This window comes from Scyliorhinus canicula, chromosome 6 (genome assembly GCF_902713615.1).
Source record: "Scyliorhinus canicula chromosome 6, sScyCan1.1, whole genome shotgun sequence".
Lineage (NCBI taxonomy): Eukaryota > Metazoa > Chordata > Chondrichthyes > Carcharhiniformes > Scyliorhinidae > Scyliorhinus > Scyliorhinus canicula.
The window spans coordinates 157014667-157031526 of NC_052151.1; the positions used below are offsets into that span (position 1 = coordinate 157014667).

The 16860-nt window shown below is 44.4% G+C and overlaps 1 protein-coding gene across 7 annotated transcripts in view; it reads right to left on the reverse strand.

The window, feature by feature from the left end:
* Positions 1-16860, reverse strand: part of LOC119967594 (doublecortin domain-containing protein 2) — a 223954-nt gene that overhangs the window by 10880 nt on the left and 196214 nt on the right. For 6 of the 7 annotated variants that reach the window (XM_038800324.1, XM_038800322.1, XM_038800323.1 and 3 more), the window contains 2 exons: positions 12054-12157; positions 3749-4216 (listed from right to left, as the gene is read on the reverse strand). In XM_038800324.1, the coding sequence (XP_038656252.1) occupies positions 3749-4216; positions 12054-12157 (572 nt within the window). The remainder of the gene's footprint in view (positions 1-3748; positions 4217-12053; positions 12158-16860) is intronic. The other variant, XM_038800325.1, reaches the window with a different exon arrangement.

The following is a 16860-nucleotide window of genomic DNA, read 5'->3' on the forward strand; positions in this document are numbered from 1 at the left end:
ACCTTCCTCATGACAATCTCCTCCGCATTTCCAACCAGTGTGTTGCTCCTGAACCTAAATGGCTTCAATTCATTTGCTAGATGCAACCCTTTAAGAGCTGCTAACTAGTCCAATTATTTTATTGACAGTCAACAATAAGGTTTCATCCACAATGCATGTATTTTGTGTACTTTCTAGTAAATGCTTTATAGTGGGTGCAGAAAATAAGAGTTTCGGATCTAAAAATAAGCACCTATAGATTTAATTTGATCTGAATCACTATCAACTTATGGACCTGGATTTTCACTGAGCCTTGGTGACTCGGGTGTCCCCTAAAATGTCCAAAGATGTTAGGGGGATTGGCCATGCTAAATTGCCCCTAGTGTCTCCAAAAGAAGGTTAGGTGGGGCTACTGGGGGCGCGATTCTCCGCTCCCCACACCGGGTGGGAGAATCGCGGGAGGGCCGGGCGAATCATGACCACGCCGCCCTGGCACCCCCCGTGATTCTCCCACCCCCCCCCCCCCAAAATGGCGTGTCGCGGAATTGCCGGTCGCCGTTTTTCACGGCGACCGGCGATTCTCTGGCCCGGATGGGCCGAGTGGCCTGACGTTCCCGACCTGTTCACGTCGGCGTCAACCACACCTGGTCGCTGCCAGCATGAACATAGCGCAAAAGGTAAGTTTGAGGCCTGTGGGGGGCGGAGAGGGGATCGAGCACCACGGCCGTGCTCGGGAGGGGACTGGCCTGCGATTGGTGCCCACCGATCGTCAGGCCGGCGTCTTCAAAAGACGCACTTTTTCCCGTCCGCCCCGCAAGATCAAGCCGCCACGTCTTGGAAGACAGCAACCGCGCATGCGCGGGTTGGAGCCGGCCAACCTGCGCATGCGCGGCTGACGTCACTTAGGTGCCACCATCGCGTCATTCTCAGCGTGCCGCTTTGATGCAAGCATCAAGGTCCGGCAGCCGAGTTTCTTGAAACGCCGCGCCTAGCCCCCGGGGGGGGGGGGGGGGGGGGGGGGGGGGGGGGGGGGGGAGAATATGGGGCGAGGAGCGGCCTATGGTGGAGGTGTGGGCTTAAGTAGGTGCACTTTCCAAGGGCCGGTACAGACTCGATGGGCCGAATGCCTCCTTCTGCACTGTAAATTCTATGATTAGTGTCACAAGTAGGCTTATATTAACACTGCAATGAAGTTACTGTGAAAAGCCTCTCGTCACCACACTCCGGGCCTGTTCGGGTACATTGAGGGAGAATTTAGAATGTCCAATTCACCTAACAAGCACGTCTTTTGGACTTGTGGGAGGAAACCGGAGCACCCGGAGGAAGCCCATGCAGACACAGGGAGAACATGCAGACCCCACCCAGACAGTGACCCAAGCCTGGAATCGAACCCAGTTCTCTGGCATTTTGAAGCAACAGCGCTAACCACTGTGCTACTGTGCCGCCCATTCCCAGCCACAGTTACAGATTTCCTCCAGCTACCGGGGGGAAACGCGAATCCCAACGGCTGGAGAATTCCGGCCATTAAGTCAAACTTTGTTTGATAATTCTCCTGTGAAGCACCTCCGATATTTTATCCAGTTAAAAGTGTATCAATGTCAGTCATAGTAGTTTGGTAAGCATAATTAAGGGCCTAAGCAGCCATATCAGGAACATCTGATTATGCATCCAGAAAGGTCTGGACCGCTGCATTTGGAATGATCAAGTGTATTTTTGATCTAACCAATCACTGTTCAGAGGCCAAAACCAATAAGCCAAGTTTTAAAGAAAAAATGTAAAATATTTATCTGCGTGAGAAACTGGGAGAAAGAGAAGATATTTGTCAACAATTTGCAGGTCAGGCAGTTTACCAGTCAATCTGCCTTATTACTACCAGGCAAGAAGAGTTAAAATCGGCCCATCTTTCCCAAAGATTTAACTTTCCTTGATAACTAAAATCAATTGATTTTCGAGCAACGGCTTTTTGCTAATCCAAACCATGATTCGTACTGTACAAGCAGCATATTCACACAGTGTATTGGAAGAAAGTGAGAAGTGACAGAGCAAAATGAAGAGTTTAAATCTAATATTGTGGGGGAGAGATTTATTCACAGACTGTTGCTTCTAGTGGCGCTAGACACATTTAACGTAGAATCCCCAGGGTAGGACCATGGCATGGCCTGCTACTTGTGTAGCCCATGTAGCTTTCTTCATTGATATAACTGAAGAATGATACACATTTTCTGCAGATAGAGGAAAGTGGCATGATTTCCCTCCCCTCTGGGAATCAACATAATCTGCGGAACATTAACAAATTCATTTCTCCACTAGATCTGGCTATTATAAAATGAATCAGTCATTTTGATATGTACAGAATACAACGTTCCAGTTGTCATGATAAGAATTTTTCTGTATTGATTATAACGTTAACGGTCATCATTTTCTAACTGCACTAAATCTTTCATCCTACAGCATAGGGACAAAGGTATGAAACCAGCCTTCTTTGACATTCAAATTCCATGTCTCGTTCAAAGTTCGAGCACCTCATTGAAGCATGCAGTTTATTTTGTTTATTTCCTTAGTTCCCATTTATTTAATGTTATTTTATTATTTTGGTCCATGGACCCATCATCTAGATGTGCCTTCAAGCAGAAGAATCAAAGTTGAAATGACCTGCTTGTCAGGACACATTGTTCCCAGGCAGAGGAGAAGCCAGACTCCTCGGCACTGAGTGGATCTTAGGAGCGAGCTTTGGAGGAGCTTGATTTGATTGGTTAACTGACAACTGGTGGGTTGGCCAGGGACAGTGTCCTACCTGACAACAGTCAGTGATTGGCTACTGCATGATGCTTTCTGGGAGCACTTGGCAGAAGTGTTTAGACCTTGGAAGTGAAAGGAAGAGTCTTTCTCTCTCCCTACCTCTCTATCTCCTGCATGCTGAAGTGAAAGAAGTGCTCTATTGTTCTAAAAGCAGCGAGTAGCTGGCACGCCCTTTGCTGTGAACTTGAAATGATGCTGAGTCTGCAGAGAAGGTAGATAAAATCGGCAGAGAATATCATCTCAAGCCTTGAAGGAAGAAGTACCAAAACAAAATCCTGAGTTTCAGAAAGACATTGACTGGAAGTCATCCCAGTGCAAAGATCCTTATCCTTTTATTTTATTAATATTTTATTTTCCTTTCCGTCACCCTTTCCCCTCTGTGTTGTTTGTGCGTGTGCATGTAGAAAATGGGGCAAATTAGAAAGGGAAGGTTGGGAAAGGAGCAGCAGATAGTCAGTTACCTTTTCTGTCTATTTAATGATAATACTGTACGAAATAAAAGGATACTTGTGTTTTAAAGAACAAACCTGGTTATCATAATTGATTGGGCTCAAAAGGACCTCGGGTATTTTAAACAAAATCTAATTATGTCAGTGTTTTGACTCCGGGTCAAGTGGGACAGGAATTGACGGCGCACTAGCCCAGGGTGTCATGACAATATCACACCCAAATCTCCATTTGGTCTTTAATTTTGCATTATTAAACTACTCTTCCATCAGTCTACACTCAACATAAAGTGAGTAATAATTAACAAACTTACTGAACTGTATTCTTTTATTCTCATTTAAGACAGGTACACAGTATCATTGCAATATAGCGAGGTTTTGATCCTTGGAGTTTAGTAGAATTTGTCTTACTCAACTGCTCAAAAAATGTTTCAAACGCCCAACCATAGATTCTTAATGCGCACTCCTCTGCAACAACTATCACTTGCATATTACAGTTCATTATGTTTCTTTTTATCACTAACCTTTTCTAATTCTGAGACTTCGTCAACGTTCTCTTGTTTCTCTGCTAGCTCCTGCCATGTTGCCGATTCATGTGACACTGTCTCTTTCTGAGCTGATTGTAAGCTCTTTTGTTCTGAAGTCACACCTGCAACTTTGTCATCATGGGCTGGCCTTGAACGTTTTTTCCCCGGATTCTCCTCTTCTCCATGAAATACACCATCTGTTCCTGAAGGTAGTGCATTAGAATTTCCAAGTATTAAGGTATTACGATCAACATTATTGTACAGACTATCCTCTTTAGATTTATTGTATTTTTGTACGTCCTCAACTAGTCCGTCCTCATCTCCTGTCCACCCATTTGGGTCATTCCACTGCTCTCTTCTATTCTCATAACCGTCCACTTCATAATGGAGATCCTCCTTATGGTTTGTGGACATATTATCATCATAAGGTGGTATTTCTTCCTCATAAACAATTTCAGCAGGGACCTGTAAAAGACAACACACATGTTTTTGCGAGGCTAGAAATTGCATTTCCATTGTCCTAGTCTCCAAATTGTGATTATTACAGCATTCTAGTTAATTAAGTCTTCGATAATCTTCAGGTTGGACAAGTGAGCCTGAGGGGCAGCAACTGTGCAGGAAACAAAAACAATTTTAGAATCTAATCACTCTCTCGCTTTCACTTCTATGCTGTAATTATACTGCCCATTACAATCTTTATTTTTCTGTCATTAGTATTATGGTCACTGATCCACTAAGCTTTTCTCCCTTGCTCCTCTTTTTAAAAATATTTTTGTGAGCGTTTTTTCAGTTTAACAAAGTAACAGCTCATGTGTATGTGGCATTTACAACAGGTTTGTGTCATATTTACACCGGATTTTACACGAGGTCCCCCGCCTTCCCTCATTGATTGGTTAAATTCCCCTGGTAATGTTTTTATTATTACGAGGGGGGCTGCGTGACCCTTCCTCTTCTCCCCTTGTTCCAGTGTTCTATTTTGTCCTTCCCTTGGGTTCCCTTCCTTCCCCTCCCCACTCTACCCCCTTCTCTTGTGTATACCTTCCTTTGGCTTCCTACCTCTCATCTTCCCCCCCCCCCCCCTTCCTAATCACTATTGGCCTTGATCAGGTCTTGGAACAGCCCCCTCGCTTTATGGAAGCCCTCATTCAACCCTCGGATGGTGTACTTGATCTTCTCCAGCTAGAGAAATTCCGCCAGGTCTGCCAGCCAGTCTGCAGCTGTGGTGGTGCTGCTGATCGCCAGCCGAGCAGGATTCTCCGGTCTGCGATCAGGGAAGCAAGGGTGACGGCCCTCTTCCCCATATGAGGATTTGGTTGTTATACCCCGAAGACTCCACCCTCACCCCCACAACCCTGGACATCCACCATCTTAAACTGGATGAGGCTTAGCCTAGCGCAGGAGGAGGTGCTCAGTGCTTCGCTCCAGAGTCCCCAACCCATCTCCGTCCCCAGTTCGTCCTTCCATTTCTGTCTAGCTTCCTCCAGTGGCAGTCTTGCACTGTCCAGCAACTGTTCGTATTTGATCCCACAATTCCCCTCCTTCCTTACTGTCCGTGTTGATTAGTTCCTCTAGTCGAGGGTTTTTCGGGGCCCTGGGGTACTTTGGCTGTCTCCTTGCGGAGGATGGGTTTAATTTGGAGGTGCCCGAGCTCTTGTTCCATCAGCAGGTCCAAGTCCTGCATCAGCTCGTCCAAGGTTGCGAATCTATCCCTACGTAAAGGTCCCCAACTGCTGCCGTCCCTCCGTCCCCTCTCCACATAAGGCTTAATTGTATCAGTTTCTTCCTTCCTGTATTGTCACTGCTTGTAATATCATGATCCCTCACTACCAGAGAAGAACTGTGCTCACAGGAAGCAGCTGGCAGAGTTAGGGTTACAGCATTAGAAGGATAGTTCTCTGACCCTGATGAACACAGTTTTCTGCTGAGTGCAGGGGTACTATTGAAATCAGTACATTCTGCATTGTCCTATACTCAAACTCGTTCATTAACCAAGAGGGAATAGAATTTCATAGAATTCACAGTGCAGAAGGAGGCCATTTGACTCTTGGAAATATCACATTACTTAAGCCCACGCCTCCACCTGATCCCCGTAACCCAATAACTCCAGCTAACCTTTTAAGGACACTAAGGGCAATTTATCATGGCCTATCCACCTAACCTGCACATCTTTTGACTGTGGGAGGAAACCGGAGCATCCAGAGGATACCCACGCAGACACGGGGAGAAAGTGTAAACTTCACAGTGCAGACTCCGCACAGACAGTGAACCAAGCCAGGAATCAAACCTGGGATCCTGGAGCTGTGAAGCAACTGTGATAACCACTGTGCTATCGTGCTGCTGTAAAATAATACAAGATGGGAGGTGTCCTAACGCAGGTGCTCCCTGAAAAAACTAGCACGTTGGTATGGCCTACTGTCCTCAGGACTGTCAGGCACAGGCTGAAGGTCTGAAGGTATGTGCAGCATTTCACTTTTTTTTAAACTGCTCTCTTGAGAATTTTAATGGTCAGTTCGAACCTGACAGCTACCAAATCTCCGTTGATCTCAATTTCCATTTAGGGACAGCGATATTGCTGAAAAAATGACAATGGCTCCTGGCATAGGAATTAAATGACAAAGATGAGAAAACCCAGTAGGACTTGGTACGTGACACATGTGGCATGCTTTGGGTATGTTGTTCCTCTTTAGCACCCAGGTACACAGAGTCCAGAATAATCAGCCCTGTTAATGACCAGAGCTACTGGCCTAAGCAGTTCAACTAATTGTTCTTGTGAATTGACTTTTTCTTCACCCAACCAGCCAATTGGTTCACCAAATGTAAACATCGGGGGGGGGGGGGGGGAGTAAACCTCTTTAGTCAATGCCACCCAATGTGCATTTTCTTTTGACCCACAGTACGTTCAGATTTGTTTGATAATTTGTACATTGTTTAAAATATCTCGCCCGCAAAATCGTTTTGCAAATCATCTTTTAGATCAACAAAATATGGCATTATGAAATAATTGTACTGAAAAATGTGTTTTCACATGGTATTTCTCAAATTAATTTTGAGATACTCAGAATTTAAAATTTGCTTTCAGAAGATATAGTGTTATTTTTGAGAGACACATAACTTCCAACAGTTACCCCATCAATTTGCTGCACATAAAAATTCAATTAAATTTGCTCATGACTTCAATGTGAATTAATTATTAGACCGTAGTCCCTATTTCACATCCATCACAGTCAATGCCGAGTAAGATGATAGAGTGCAGAAAGCCATTTACATTCATGGCTACTGGACTACTTCATCAATGGAACAGGACAGATAAATTATTTTGCATGTGCAGCGAATGGAAGGGCACTTTGTCCTGGTCGAAAATAAATAGGTAAGAATATAAGAAATTGGAGCAGGAGTAGACCATACGCTCCCTTCAGTCAGCTCTGCCATTCAATATCATCATGGCTGATCTTCTACTTGAGTGACCGAAAACCTGTCCAACTCAGTGATAAATGTATTTCAATAGGGCAGCGCGGTAGCGCAGTGAGTTAGTCCTGCTGACTCACGGCGCCGAGGTCCCAGGTTCGATCCCGGCTCTGGGTCACTGTCTGTGTGGAGTTTGCATATTCTCCCCGTGTTTGCGTGGGTTTCGCCCCCCCAACCCAAAGATGTGCAGGCTAGGTGGATTGGCCGTGCTAAATTGCCCCTTAATTGGAAAAAATGAATTGAGTACTCTAAATTTATTTAAAAAATTAAATGTATTTCAATAGTGGGACATTGTACCCCCTGGGGTAGAGAATCCCAAAGATTCACAATCCTTTGCGTGGAGAAATATCTCTTTATCCTAGTCCTAGATAATTGGTCCCTTATCCTGAGCCTGTTTTCCCATATACCAGATTCCCCAGCCAGGAGAAACAACATCTCTATCCTAGCAAGTCCCTTCAGTAGCTTGTATGTTTCAATGAGATATACTCTAATTCTAAACTCCAGAGAGGATAGGCTTAATTTAGTCAGCTTCTCATCACAGGTAATCCTCTGGCCCCATCAGTGACCAATCAAGTGAACCTTGGCTGCATCACATCCTTCCTTAGATAGTCATGAATCAAATCGAAAATTAACGGTTTGGAAACCCTTTCAGACATATTTAAGAGACTTCTGTTGCCTAGAAACTATGAAAAGGTATCAGCTCTATTTCCACATTTCATGGAGGAGATGAATATTTGCCCACCAGAAACTGAGGATGTTCCTCATAATTATTTTAACAGCTTAGGTTGCTTTACAAAAATAGGATACAAGTCTTTTACATATACTATTGAAGTCGTAGGGGGGTCTGTCTTGCTATACATTGGCTGATGATTTGGAAAATATGCTCTTTGCTACATACACTAATAAATACCAAATTTATATTAACTTCAAGCCTCAAAGTTGAGTCAAATTAGCACCTCGAATCAGTTCCAGGAAAATGGGGAAATTTGAAATAGCAGTTAAATCACACTTGGAGATCAGTGAGAGGCAGCGTAGATGTCATAGCGGATCATCTGCTGTGGTATTAGTCAGTGAAATATTATACTAAAATGAAACTGGAAACAAACACAGAACTGTTATCATCATTATGCGTTGTGAATACAATAAAATATGAATTCTAAATGCCCACTAAGGACAGAGATCACAATTACTTATGAAAGTAAAATCATGATTTACTGTAACATATTCTTCATCTCTATCACCACAACTGTAAGCAACAGGTGTGTGCATTTTTGAAAAAATAAAAGCTTAGACGTTTACATAACAGAAATTAATTCAGAACACAATAGAAGGTTTGGCTAATAGAGCCAAATGTGTGAACTTTGGAGAAATGTCAGGTTTATATTTTTATTTAACAATATTTTGAGTTGATGCAGCGGTTAGCACTGCTACCTCAAGGCGCAAGGACCCGAATTCAATCCCGGCCCCGGATCCTGTCCGTGTGGAGTTTGCACATTCTCTCACTCCCACAACCCAAAGATGTGCAGGGTTGGTGGATTGGTCACACAAAAATTGCCCCTTAATTGAAAAAAAAAATGATGTTTTGAGTTGTAGGGAGGGATGAACAAAGGCTAGGCGATAAAATTGTATTTTCAATTCAAAGAACCCTTTCATAATCATGACTTGATATTTACTTTTTTTTAACACATCCTCACAATCTGGGGGTCACTGCTGGCCAGCATTTATTTCTTGATTGTTCACAGAATATGGGTATGACTGGTAAGTGCAGTATTTATTACCCATCCCTAATTTCCTTTGAAGATGGTGGTGAGCCACTTTAAAGTCCATGCATTTAGGAAGGGACAGTCCAGCAACTGTGACAGAACAGTGATATATTTCCAGGTTGGGATAATGTGTGTCTTGGAAGGCTATTTGCAGGTGATGGTGCTCCCATGCCCTTGTTGTGCTTGTCCATATAGGCAATAGAGGTCATAGGTTTGAAAGGCGCACAGAGGCCTTGGTGAGTTTCTGAAGTGCATCTTATAGATGGTAAACACCGCTGTCACAGTGCATCAGCGGTGGAGGGAGTGAATGTTTAAGATAAATGGGCTGCTTTGTCCTGGATAGTGTCGGGCTTCTTGAGTGTTTTAGGAGCTGCACTCATCAGGCAAATAGAAAGTATTCCATCACAATCCTTACTTATGCTTTGTGGACAGGCTGTGGAAGTCAGAAAATGAGTTACTCACCACAGAATACACAGTCTCTATCCTGCTCTTGTAGCCACAGTATTTATGTGACTCATCCCTTGTTGCCCTGAAGAGGGTGGTGTTGGGCCTTGTGCTAAAACACTTAGAATCTATGTGGTAAAAGACTTCCAAAGTGTTATTAGGCATAGGGCTCCCTAATTCTGTTAAGTGGTGATGAAGGAACAGTGATATATATCTGGGAGGCAGTGGGGCAGTAATATTGTCACTGCACTTGTTATTGAGCAACCCAGCGGACTCTGCGGACTCAGGTTCGAACCCTACCACAGCAGATGGTAAAATTTTAAAATCTGGAATTAAGATTTAATGATTGTCATCATAAACCTATCTGGTTCATTAATCTCCTTTCGGGGAGGAAATCTGCCATCCTTACCTGGTCTGGCCTATGTGTGACTCTAGACCCACATCAATGGGGTTGACTCTTAAATACCCTCTGAAATAGCCCAGCAAGCCACTCAATTCAAGGGCAATTAAGGATGGGCAATAAATGGTGATGTCCAGCAACTTCACATTCAATGAATTAAAAAAAAGTCCCAGGATGACTTTGAGGGAAATAATGGCCATTGTGTTTCAGGGTAATGGGAAGTGCGGCCTTATTTAATTTCTGCAGTGCATCTTGCAAATGGTACATACAGCAGCCATGGTACATCCATGATCCCAGATGGTGCTGAGAATCTTGATCATTAGTAACCAGGGGCTGTTTAGCACAGGGCTAAATCGCTGGCTTTGAAAGCAGACCAAGCAGGCCAGCAGCACGGTTCGATTCCTGTAACAGCCTCCCCGAACAGGTGCCAGAATGTGGCGACTAGGGGCTTTTCACAGTAACTTCATTTGAAGCCTACTCGTGACAATAAGCGATTTTCATTTTCATTTCATTTCATCCATAGAGAGCATGCCACCACACTTCTGACTTGTGCGTTACAGGTGGTCGAAATTCATTGGAGAGTCTCGAAGTGAGTTACTTACTACAGATGACACCAAGATTGGTGACATAGTGGACAGTGAAGAAGGTTATCTAGGATTGCAGTGGGATCTTGATCAATTGGGCCAGTGGGCCGATGAATGGCAGATGGAGTTTAATTAAGATAATTGTGAGGTGATGCATTTTGGTAGATCGAATCGGGGCAGGACCTACTCAGTTAAAGGTAGGGAGTTGGGGAGTGTTATAGAACAAAGAGATCTAGGGGTACAGGTTCATAGTTACGTGAAAGTGGAGTCACAGGTGAAGAGGATGGCGAAGAAGGCATTCAGCATACTTGGTTTCATTGGTCAGAACACTGAATACAGGAGTTTGGATGTCTTGCTGAAGTTTAACAAGATATTAGTAAGGCCACACATGGAATACTGTGTACAGTTCTGGTCACCCTATTTTAGAAAGGATGTTATTAAACTAGAAAGAGTACAGAAAAGATTTACTAAGATGCTACCAGAACTTGATAGTTATAAGGAGAGGCTGAATAGACTGGGACCTTTTTCCCTGGAGCATAGGAGGCTTAGGGGTGATATTATAGAGGTTATAAAATAATGAGCAGCATAGATAAGGTAGATAGTCAATATCTTTTCCCAAAGGTGGGGGAGTCTAAATGTGGAGGGCATAGGTTTAAGGTGAGAGGAGAGAGACACAAAAGGGTCCAGAGGAGCAATATTTTCACACAGAGGGTGGTGAGTGTCTGGAACGAGCTGTCAGAGGCAGTTACAATTTTGTCTTTTAAAAAGCATTTAGATAGTTATAGCTGGGTATATCAGTTAAGATGGGTATAGAGGGATGTGGGCCAAATGCAGACAATTGGGACTAGCTTAGTGATAAAAACTGGGCGGCATGGACAAGTTGGGCCGAAGGGCCTGATTCATGCTGTAAACCTCTATGACTATGAGAGTGCCAAAACCTTTTCTAGCAGCCATGGCAGTTATGTGTATGATCCTGTTGAGTTTCTGATTAATGGTGACCTCCAGATGTTGTTGGCAAGGGATCAAGCAGTGACTGCGCTATTAAACGTCAATGTGGCGATGGTCCCTGTTTGGAAATGGCAGTCGCAGTATTTCTTAACCTATATTAACACAGAATTTAGATGCGCTAGCCAGACAAAATGCAATTTATTTTACAATAAATGGAACTAGTTATTTTGTAATTTTGTGGAGGAGAGGATGAGCTTTTAATTTAATTGGACATTGATCCCAATATCCATCACCCACCAAAAAGTAGATGGTAAATTTTAAGGACAGAGGTAGGTGAGTGAGCCTTGTTAGGGAAAGTTCGGACCCCATTCGAACACTAGGCCAGTCTGATACAGAACTCCGTCTGACTGTCAGGCATTGCATAAGGATTAATCAGACTCTTCTGAAAAATATATTTGGTTAAATGGGTAATCAAATGTTAAAATAAACTCTTGGAGCAAGAAGGTTTTAAAAAATTAATTTAAAAAGCTGTGGAATAGTTTATTGATAGACCTAACACCATCTTGAGAGACACAGGAAATGATGTTAGCTTTCTATGCATGCTCTAATCTTCATATCCTGCATCTATAAAATAGGAAAAAAGGACCGCTAGACATGTCAAAGAATGGCAAAAGCAACAGTATTGCTTACATTCTAACCTGATCAATAGGTAGATCCACCCTCATATCTGCATCTTCTCTCACCTCAGCAGCACCTTGAGTTTCTTTCCGAGTGTCTTGAGCTTTAAACACACCATTGTCTTCTACATCAAATTAACATAATGTTCAACTTGTTGCATGTTCATTTACAGAAACCTTTGCATATATCAGTCATGCTTTCAATGAGAGTAGACCATTTATTACATTAAAGTCAAAAATGTCAGGAAAATCAATGTCCCTTTAAATGTAGACCATTGAAAGGTTGACGCTTAACAAGTACTTTTTCCAAAACCGGCTTAATTTCAATACTATTCATCAATATCACCAAAATGGATCCCATCCCCATAGTTCTAAGTTCACCACAGAACATAGAATCCTTACAGTGCAGAAGGAGGCCATTTGGCCCATCGTGTCTGCACCAAACCTCCCTGCCCTATCCCCCCTAACCATCCTTGGACACTAAGGGGCAATTTAGCATGGCCAATCCACCTAATGTGTACATCTTTGGACTGTGGGAGGAAACCGGAGCAGCCGGAGGAAACCCATGCAGACATAGGGAGAAAGTGCAAATTCCACCTGGAAGAGTCACCCAAGGCTGGAATTCAACCCGGGTCCCTGGTGCTGTATGGCGGCAGTGCCAGCCAATGTGCCACTGTGCCACCTGAATCGTGACTTCTTTGGTACAATATTCCAAACAAGATTTGATTCCAGAATAATGGGATGAATTCTACAGTAGAAAGCACCAGCCTCTGTACCATAAGGAAGTCTAATTTTTTTTTTTAAAAAGCGTACCCAATTATTTTTTTCTGAATTAAGGGTAAATTTAGCCTGGCCAATCCACCTACCCTGCACATCTTCGGGTTGTGGCGGTGAGACCACGCAGACAAGGAAAAAATGTGAAACTCCACATGGACCGTGACTCGGGGCTGGGATCGAAACAGTCCTCGGCGCCTTGAGGCAGCAGCGCTAACCATGCCGCTATGCAAGGAAGTCTAAATGATTGAGAAGAAAACTACCCTAGTAACCTGTCCATTGAGTACATTACTGCTCTACTGTATGCAATGTAGGCTTGCAACCCATGCTCCAAAATATACACTGTGTGTTAGGGTAACAGTTTCATTTACAGCACAACAATGGTTTTCAGATGGATCACAGTTTGTTTGTTTCGGTAAGTACCCACAGACTTTGGGAAAAAAAAATTCAGCTGCTGAATTCAGCAGCATCTTCCTCCGGCTATTGGAGCTTCAACTCAGTGAAAACAGGAAAATTAGGCAGGGAGGATCCCATTCCCCATATGGGATCTTCTGTCTACTAAATTACATAGATGGAAAATTGAGACGTCTTCTTAATCTGCTTACACACCTCCCAACCTTTTCTTGCATTTACCGTGCCCAGGTAATCCAATTTTCCCAGGTGCAGGAAATGAAAATTTCCCTCTATTTTCTGAATCCATGGATGCTAATTGCAACTAAAATGCAACAAAAATATGTTGGCCCTGTATTTCCTCCTCACACTTCTGCCCTGCATAATTTGGCTGTGAAACTTTCCTAAAACACCTCATCTGACCTTTGCTCAACCTGGAAACTTCTTTAGATTCACCAGTTTGAAATGTGTTATGAAGCCAGAATTGATGTTTCATTCCAAAATGTGTGCAGTGATTTGGAGCCTAAAATTCTCGAGCGCAGTTAAGAGACAGTAGAATTGAGGAGATGAACAGGAACATTTTTTACTCATTCATGGGATGTGAGCTTCAATGACTAGCATTTATTACCAACCCCTATTGTCCTTCAGAAGGTGGTGGTTCTGCTATCTTGAAAACTACAGTCCATACGGTGCAGGTGCACCCGCATTGCTGTTAGAGAAGGAGTTTGAGTATTTTGACCCAGCGACAGTGAGGGAACAGCAATATATTTCCACATCAGGGTGGTGACTGGCATTGAGGGGAACTTCCAGCTGGTGGTGTTCCCATGTATCTGCTGCCCGTGTCCTTCTAGATGGTAGTGGTTGTGGGTTTTGGAGGTGCTGCCTAGGCAGCCTTGGTGAGTTCCTGACGTGCATCTTGTAAATGGTGCATACTGCTACACCTGTTCGTTGGTGGTGGAGAGAGTGGATGTTTGTGGATGGGTGCCAATCAAGTAGGGTGAGTTTTTTGAGATGATGTTAAGCTTCTTGAGTATTGTCGGAGCAGCATTCATCCAGGCAAATGGAGACTATTCAAACTCACTCTTGACTAGTGCCTTGCAGATTGTGGATCAGCTTTGGAGAGTCAGGAGGTGAGTTACTCATCACAGAATTCCTAGCCTCTGACCTGCTTTTTTGTAGCTACTTTATTAATATTGCTAGTCCAGATCAGTTTCTGGTTAATGGTAACCCCTAGGATGTTGATACTAGGTGACCCAGCTATGGCAATGCTACTGAATGTCAAAGAGGTGGAGATTGTCATTGCCTGACACTTGTGTGGCACCAATATTAGTTACCACTAGTCAGCGCAAGCCTGGATGCAGGTCTTTCTGCATTTAGACCTGGACTGTTTCATTATCTGAGGAGTTGCAAATGATGGTGAATGTTGTGCAGTCACCTGCGAACATCACTTCTGATCTTATGATGGAAGGGAGGTTATTGATGAAGCAGCTGAAGATGGTTGAGCCGAGAACACTACCCTGAGGAACACCAGCAATTATGCCCTGGAGCTGAGATGATTGACCTATAATAACTATGTAATAAGTCCATGGAGGCAGACGTCCCTTCACCAGAATCCCTTTTATTAACAAAACCAACAGCAGTACGACCATGTGCATTCAACTTACTATCTCCACTTGGAGTGCAGATGATCTGACACTCCCTGTTATACACAAAGAAGAGGTTCCCTGATTGGCTCACTAATCTGGGAATTCATATTCCAATTGACCAATTTCAAAGGCCTGGTCTAAGTCATTACAAACTACAACCATCTTCCTTTGATCTCTGTTCAAAACAGCAAAGAGTTTTCCCCTTGAATCCGATTGACTCCTGTTTAGGCAGGGCTCTTTGAAGCCACATTGGGTCAAATGCTGCCTTGATATCAAGGACAATCATTGTCACCTCACCTCTAGAGTTCAGCTCTTTTGTCAATGTTTGAACTAATGTTGCAATGAGGTCAGGACCCTGGCAGAACCCAAACTGGGCGTCAGTTAGCGGGTGATTGCTAAGCAAGTACTGTTTGATAGCACTGTTGGTGACCCCTTCCATCACTTTACTGATGATCGAGCATAGACTTCTGGGGCGGTATTTGGCTGGACTGGATTTGTCTTGCATGTACTGAGGCAATTTTCCACATTGCTGGATAGATGCCAGTCTTGTAGCTGTAATGGAACAGCTTGGTTAGGGGTGTGGCTATTTCTGGAGAATTCTTCAGTACTATTGCCGGAATATTGTCAGGGCCCATAGCCTTTGCAGTATCCAGTGTCTTCAGTCGTTGCTTGATATCACGTGGAGTGAAGCATATTGGCTGAAGACTGGCATCTGTGATGCAGGGGATTTCTGGAGGAGACCGAGGTGGATCATCCACTTGGCACTTCTGGCTGAAGATGGTTGCAAATGCTTCAGCCTTGACCTTTGCACAGATGTGCTGGGCTCCTCCAACATTGAGGATGGAGATATTTGTGGCGCCTCCTCCTCCAGTGAGCTGTCTAATTGTCCACCACTATTCACGGCTGGATATGGCAGAACTGCAGAGTCTTAAACTCTGATTTTAAACTCTCCCTCACCACTCACTCCAGTCGACACATAAGTATGTCAGCCTGCAGACCTGCTCCTCGCTTTGAGTATGCCGACCTCACAAGGCTTCTCGATACAGTGGATGTGAGATAGAACAACCTGTTCCCCTGAGGGGGTCGGAGGACCAGCAGCAGAATCACCAATACTGCCTGCGAGTCAGTGGCAGCGGCTGTCAATGCAGGCAGCATGTCAAAGAGGACTGCCATACAGTGTAGGAAGAAGACAAACGATCTCCAGCGAGAAGCAAGAGTAAGTTACTACCTCTCTCCTGGCATCAGTTCCGCCTGCCACCCCTCAAATTCACAAACCCCCCTGACAAATCACCTCCCACCCTCCCCACATCTGACCTTCATGCTTGCTCCATAGCACCTCCTGGCATCCACGAGCACAACCACTTCACATCTAATTCCAGTGCCAACACATGCCACCGGCTATCGACTCCACTGACCCATCAAGCATGCGGATCAGAAAGCCCTCTCTTTGTTCCTGCAGGAGAAAATGGCCCACAATAAGCTGGAAAGGGCCAAGCCAAGGGGCCGGTATACCAGAAATCTGAGTCCTCACCCACAATGAGGACAGATCCTGGAGATCGTGGGGTTGGCCAACAGCAGTCACTGTTCGCCTGTGCCGCAGAGGTGAGGATCCACTGCCCCTTCACCCAGATGACCTATCTCAGGTGTGTTGTTCATGTCAGACAAAATGATCCTTCCCTCTCACTGACCACATGTTCATTCTCTCACACTGATTGGACAGGTCACCCAGAGTACTCCCCCCCCACCTCCCCCCCTCCCCACAATCACTCCCCACAACCAACCCACACAACCACCCCCTCCGCCACCCAAGAGAATACCTCAGAGGAGAGCCCCGGTTAGACCATCGGTGAGGCATCACAGCTATCTCCCCCACCTTCCACCAGCGCAGAGACATACACCTCAGTGGGCAACATTAGTGGACATGTTTCTGAGGCACAACCTGATGAGCACCATACAGTTGCTGATGAAAATCAGGTGGAGGTAGGAACATCCAAGTGAGTCAGCTGGATCCCAGGACT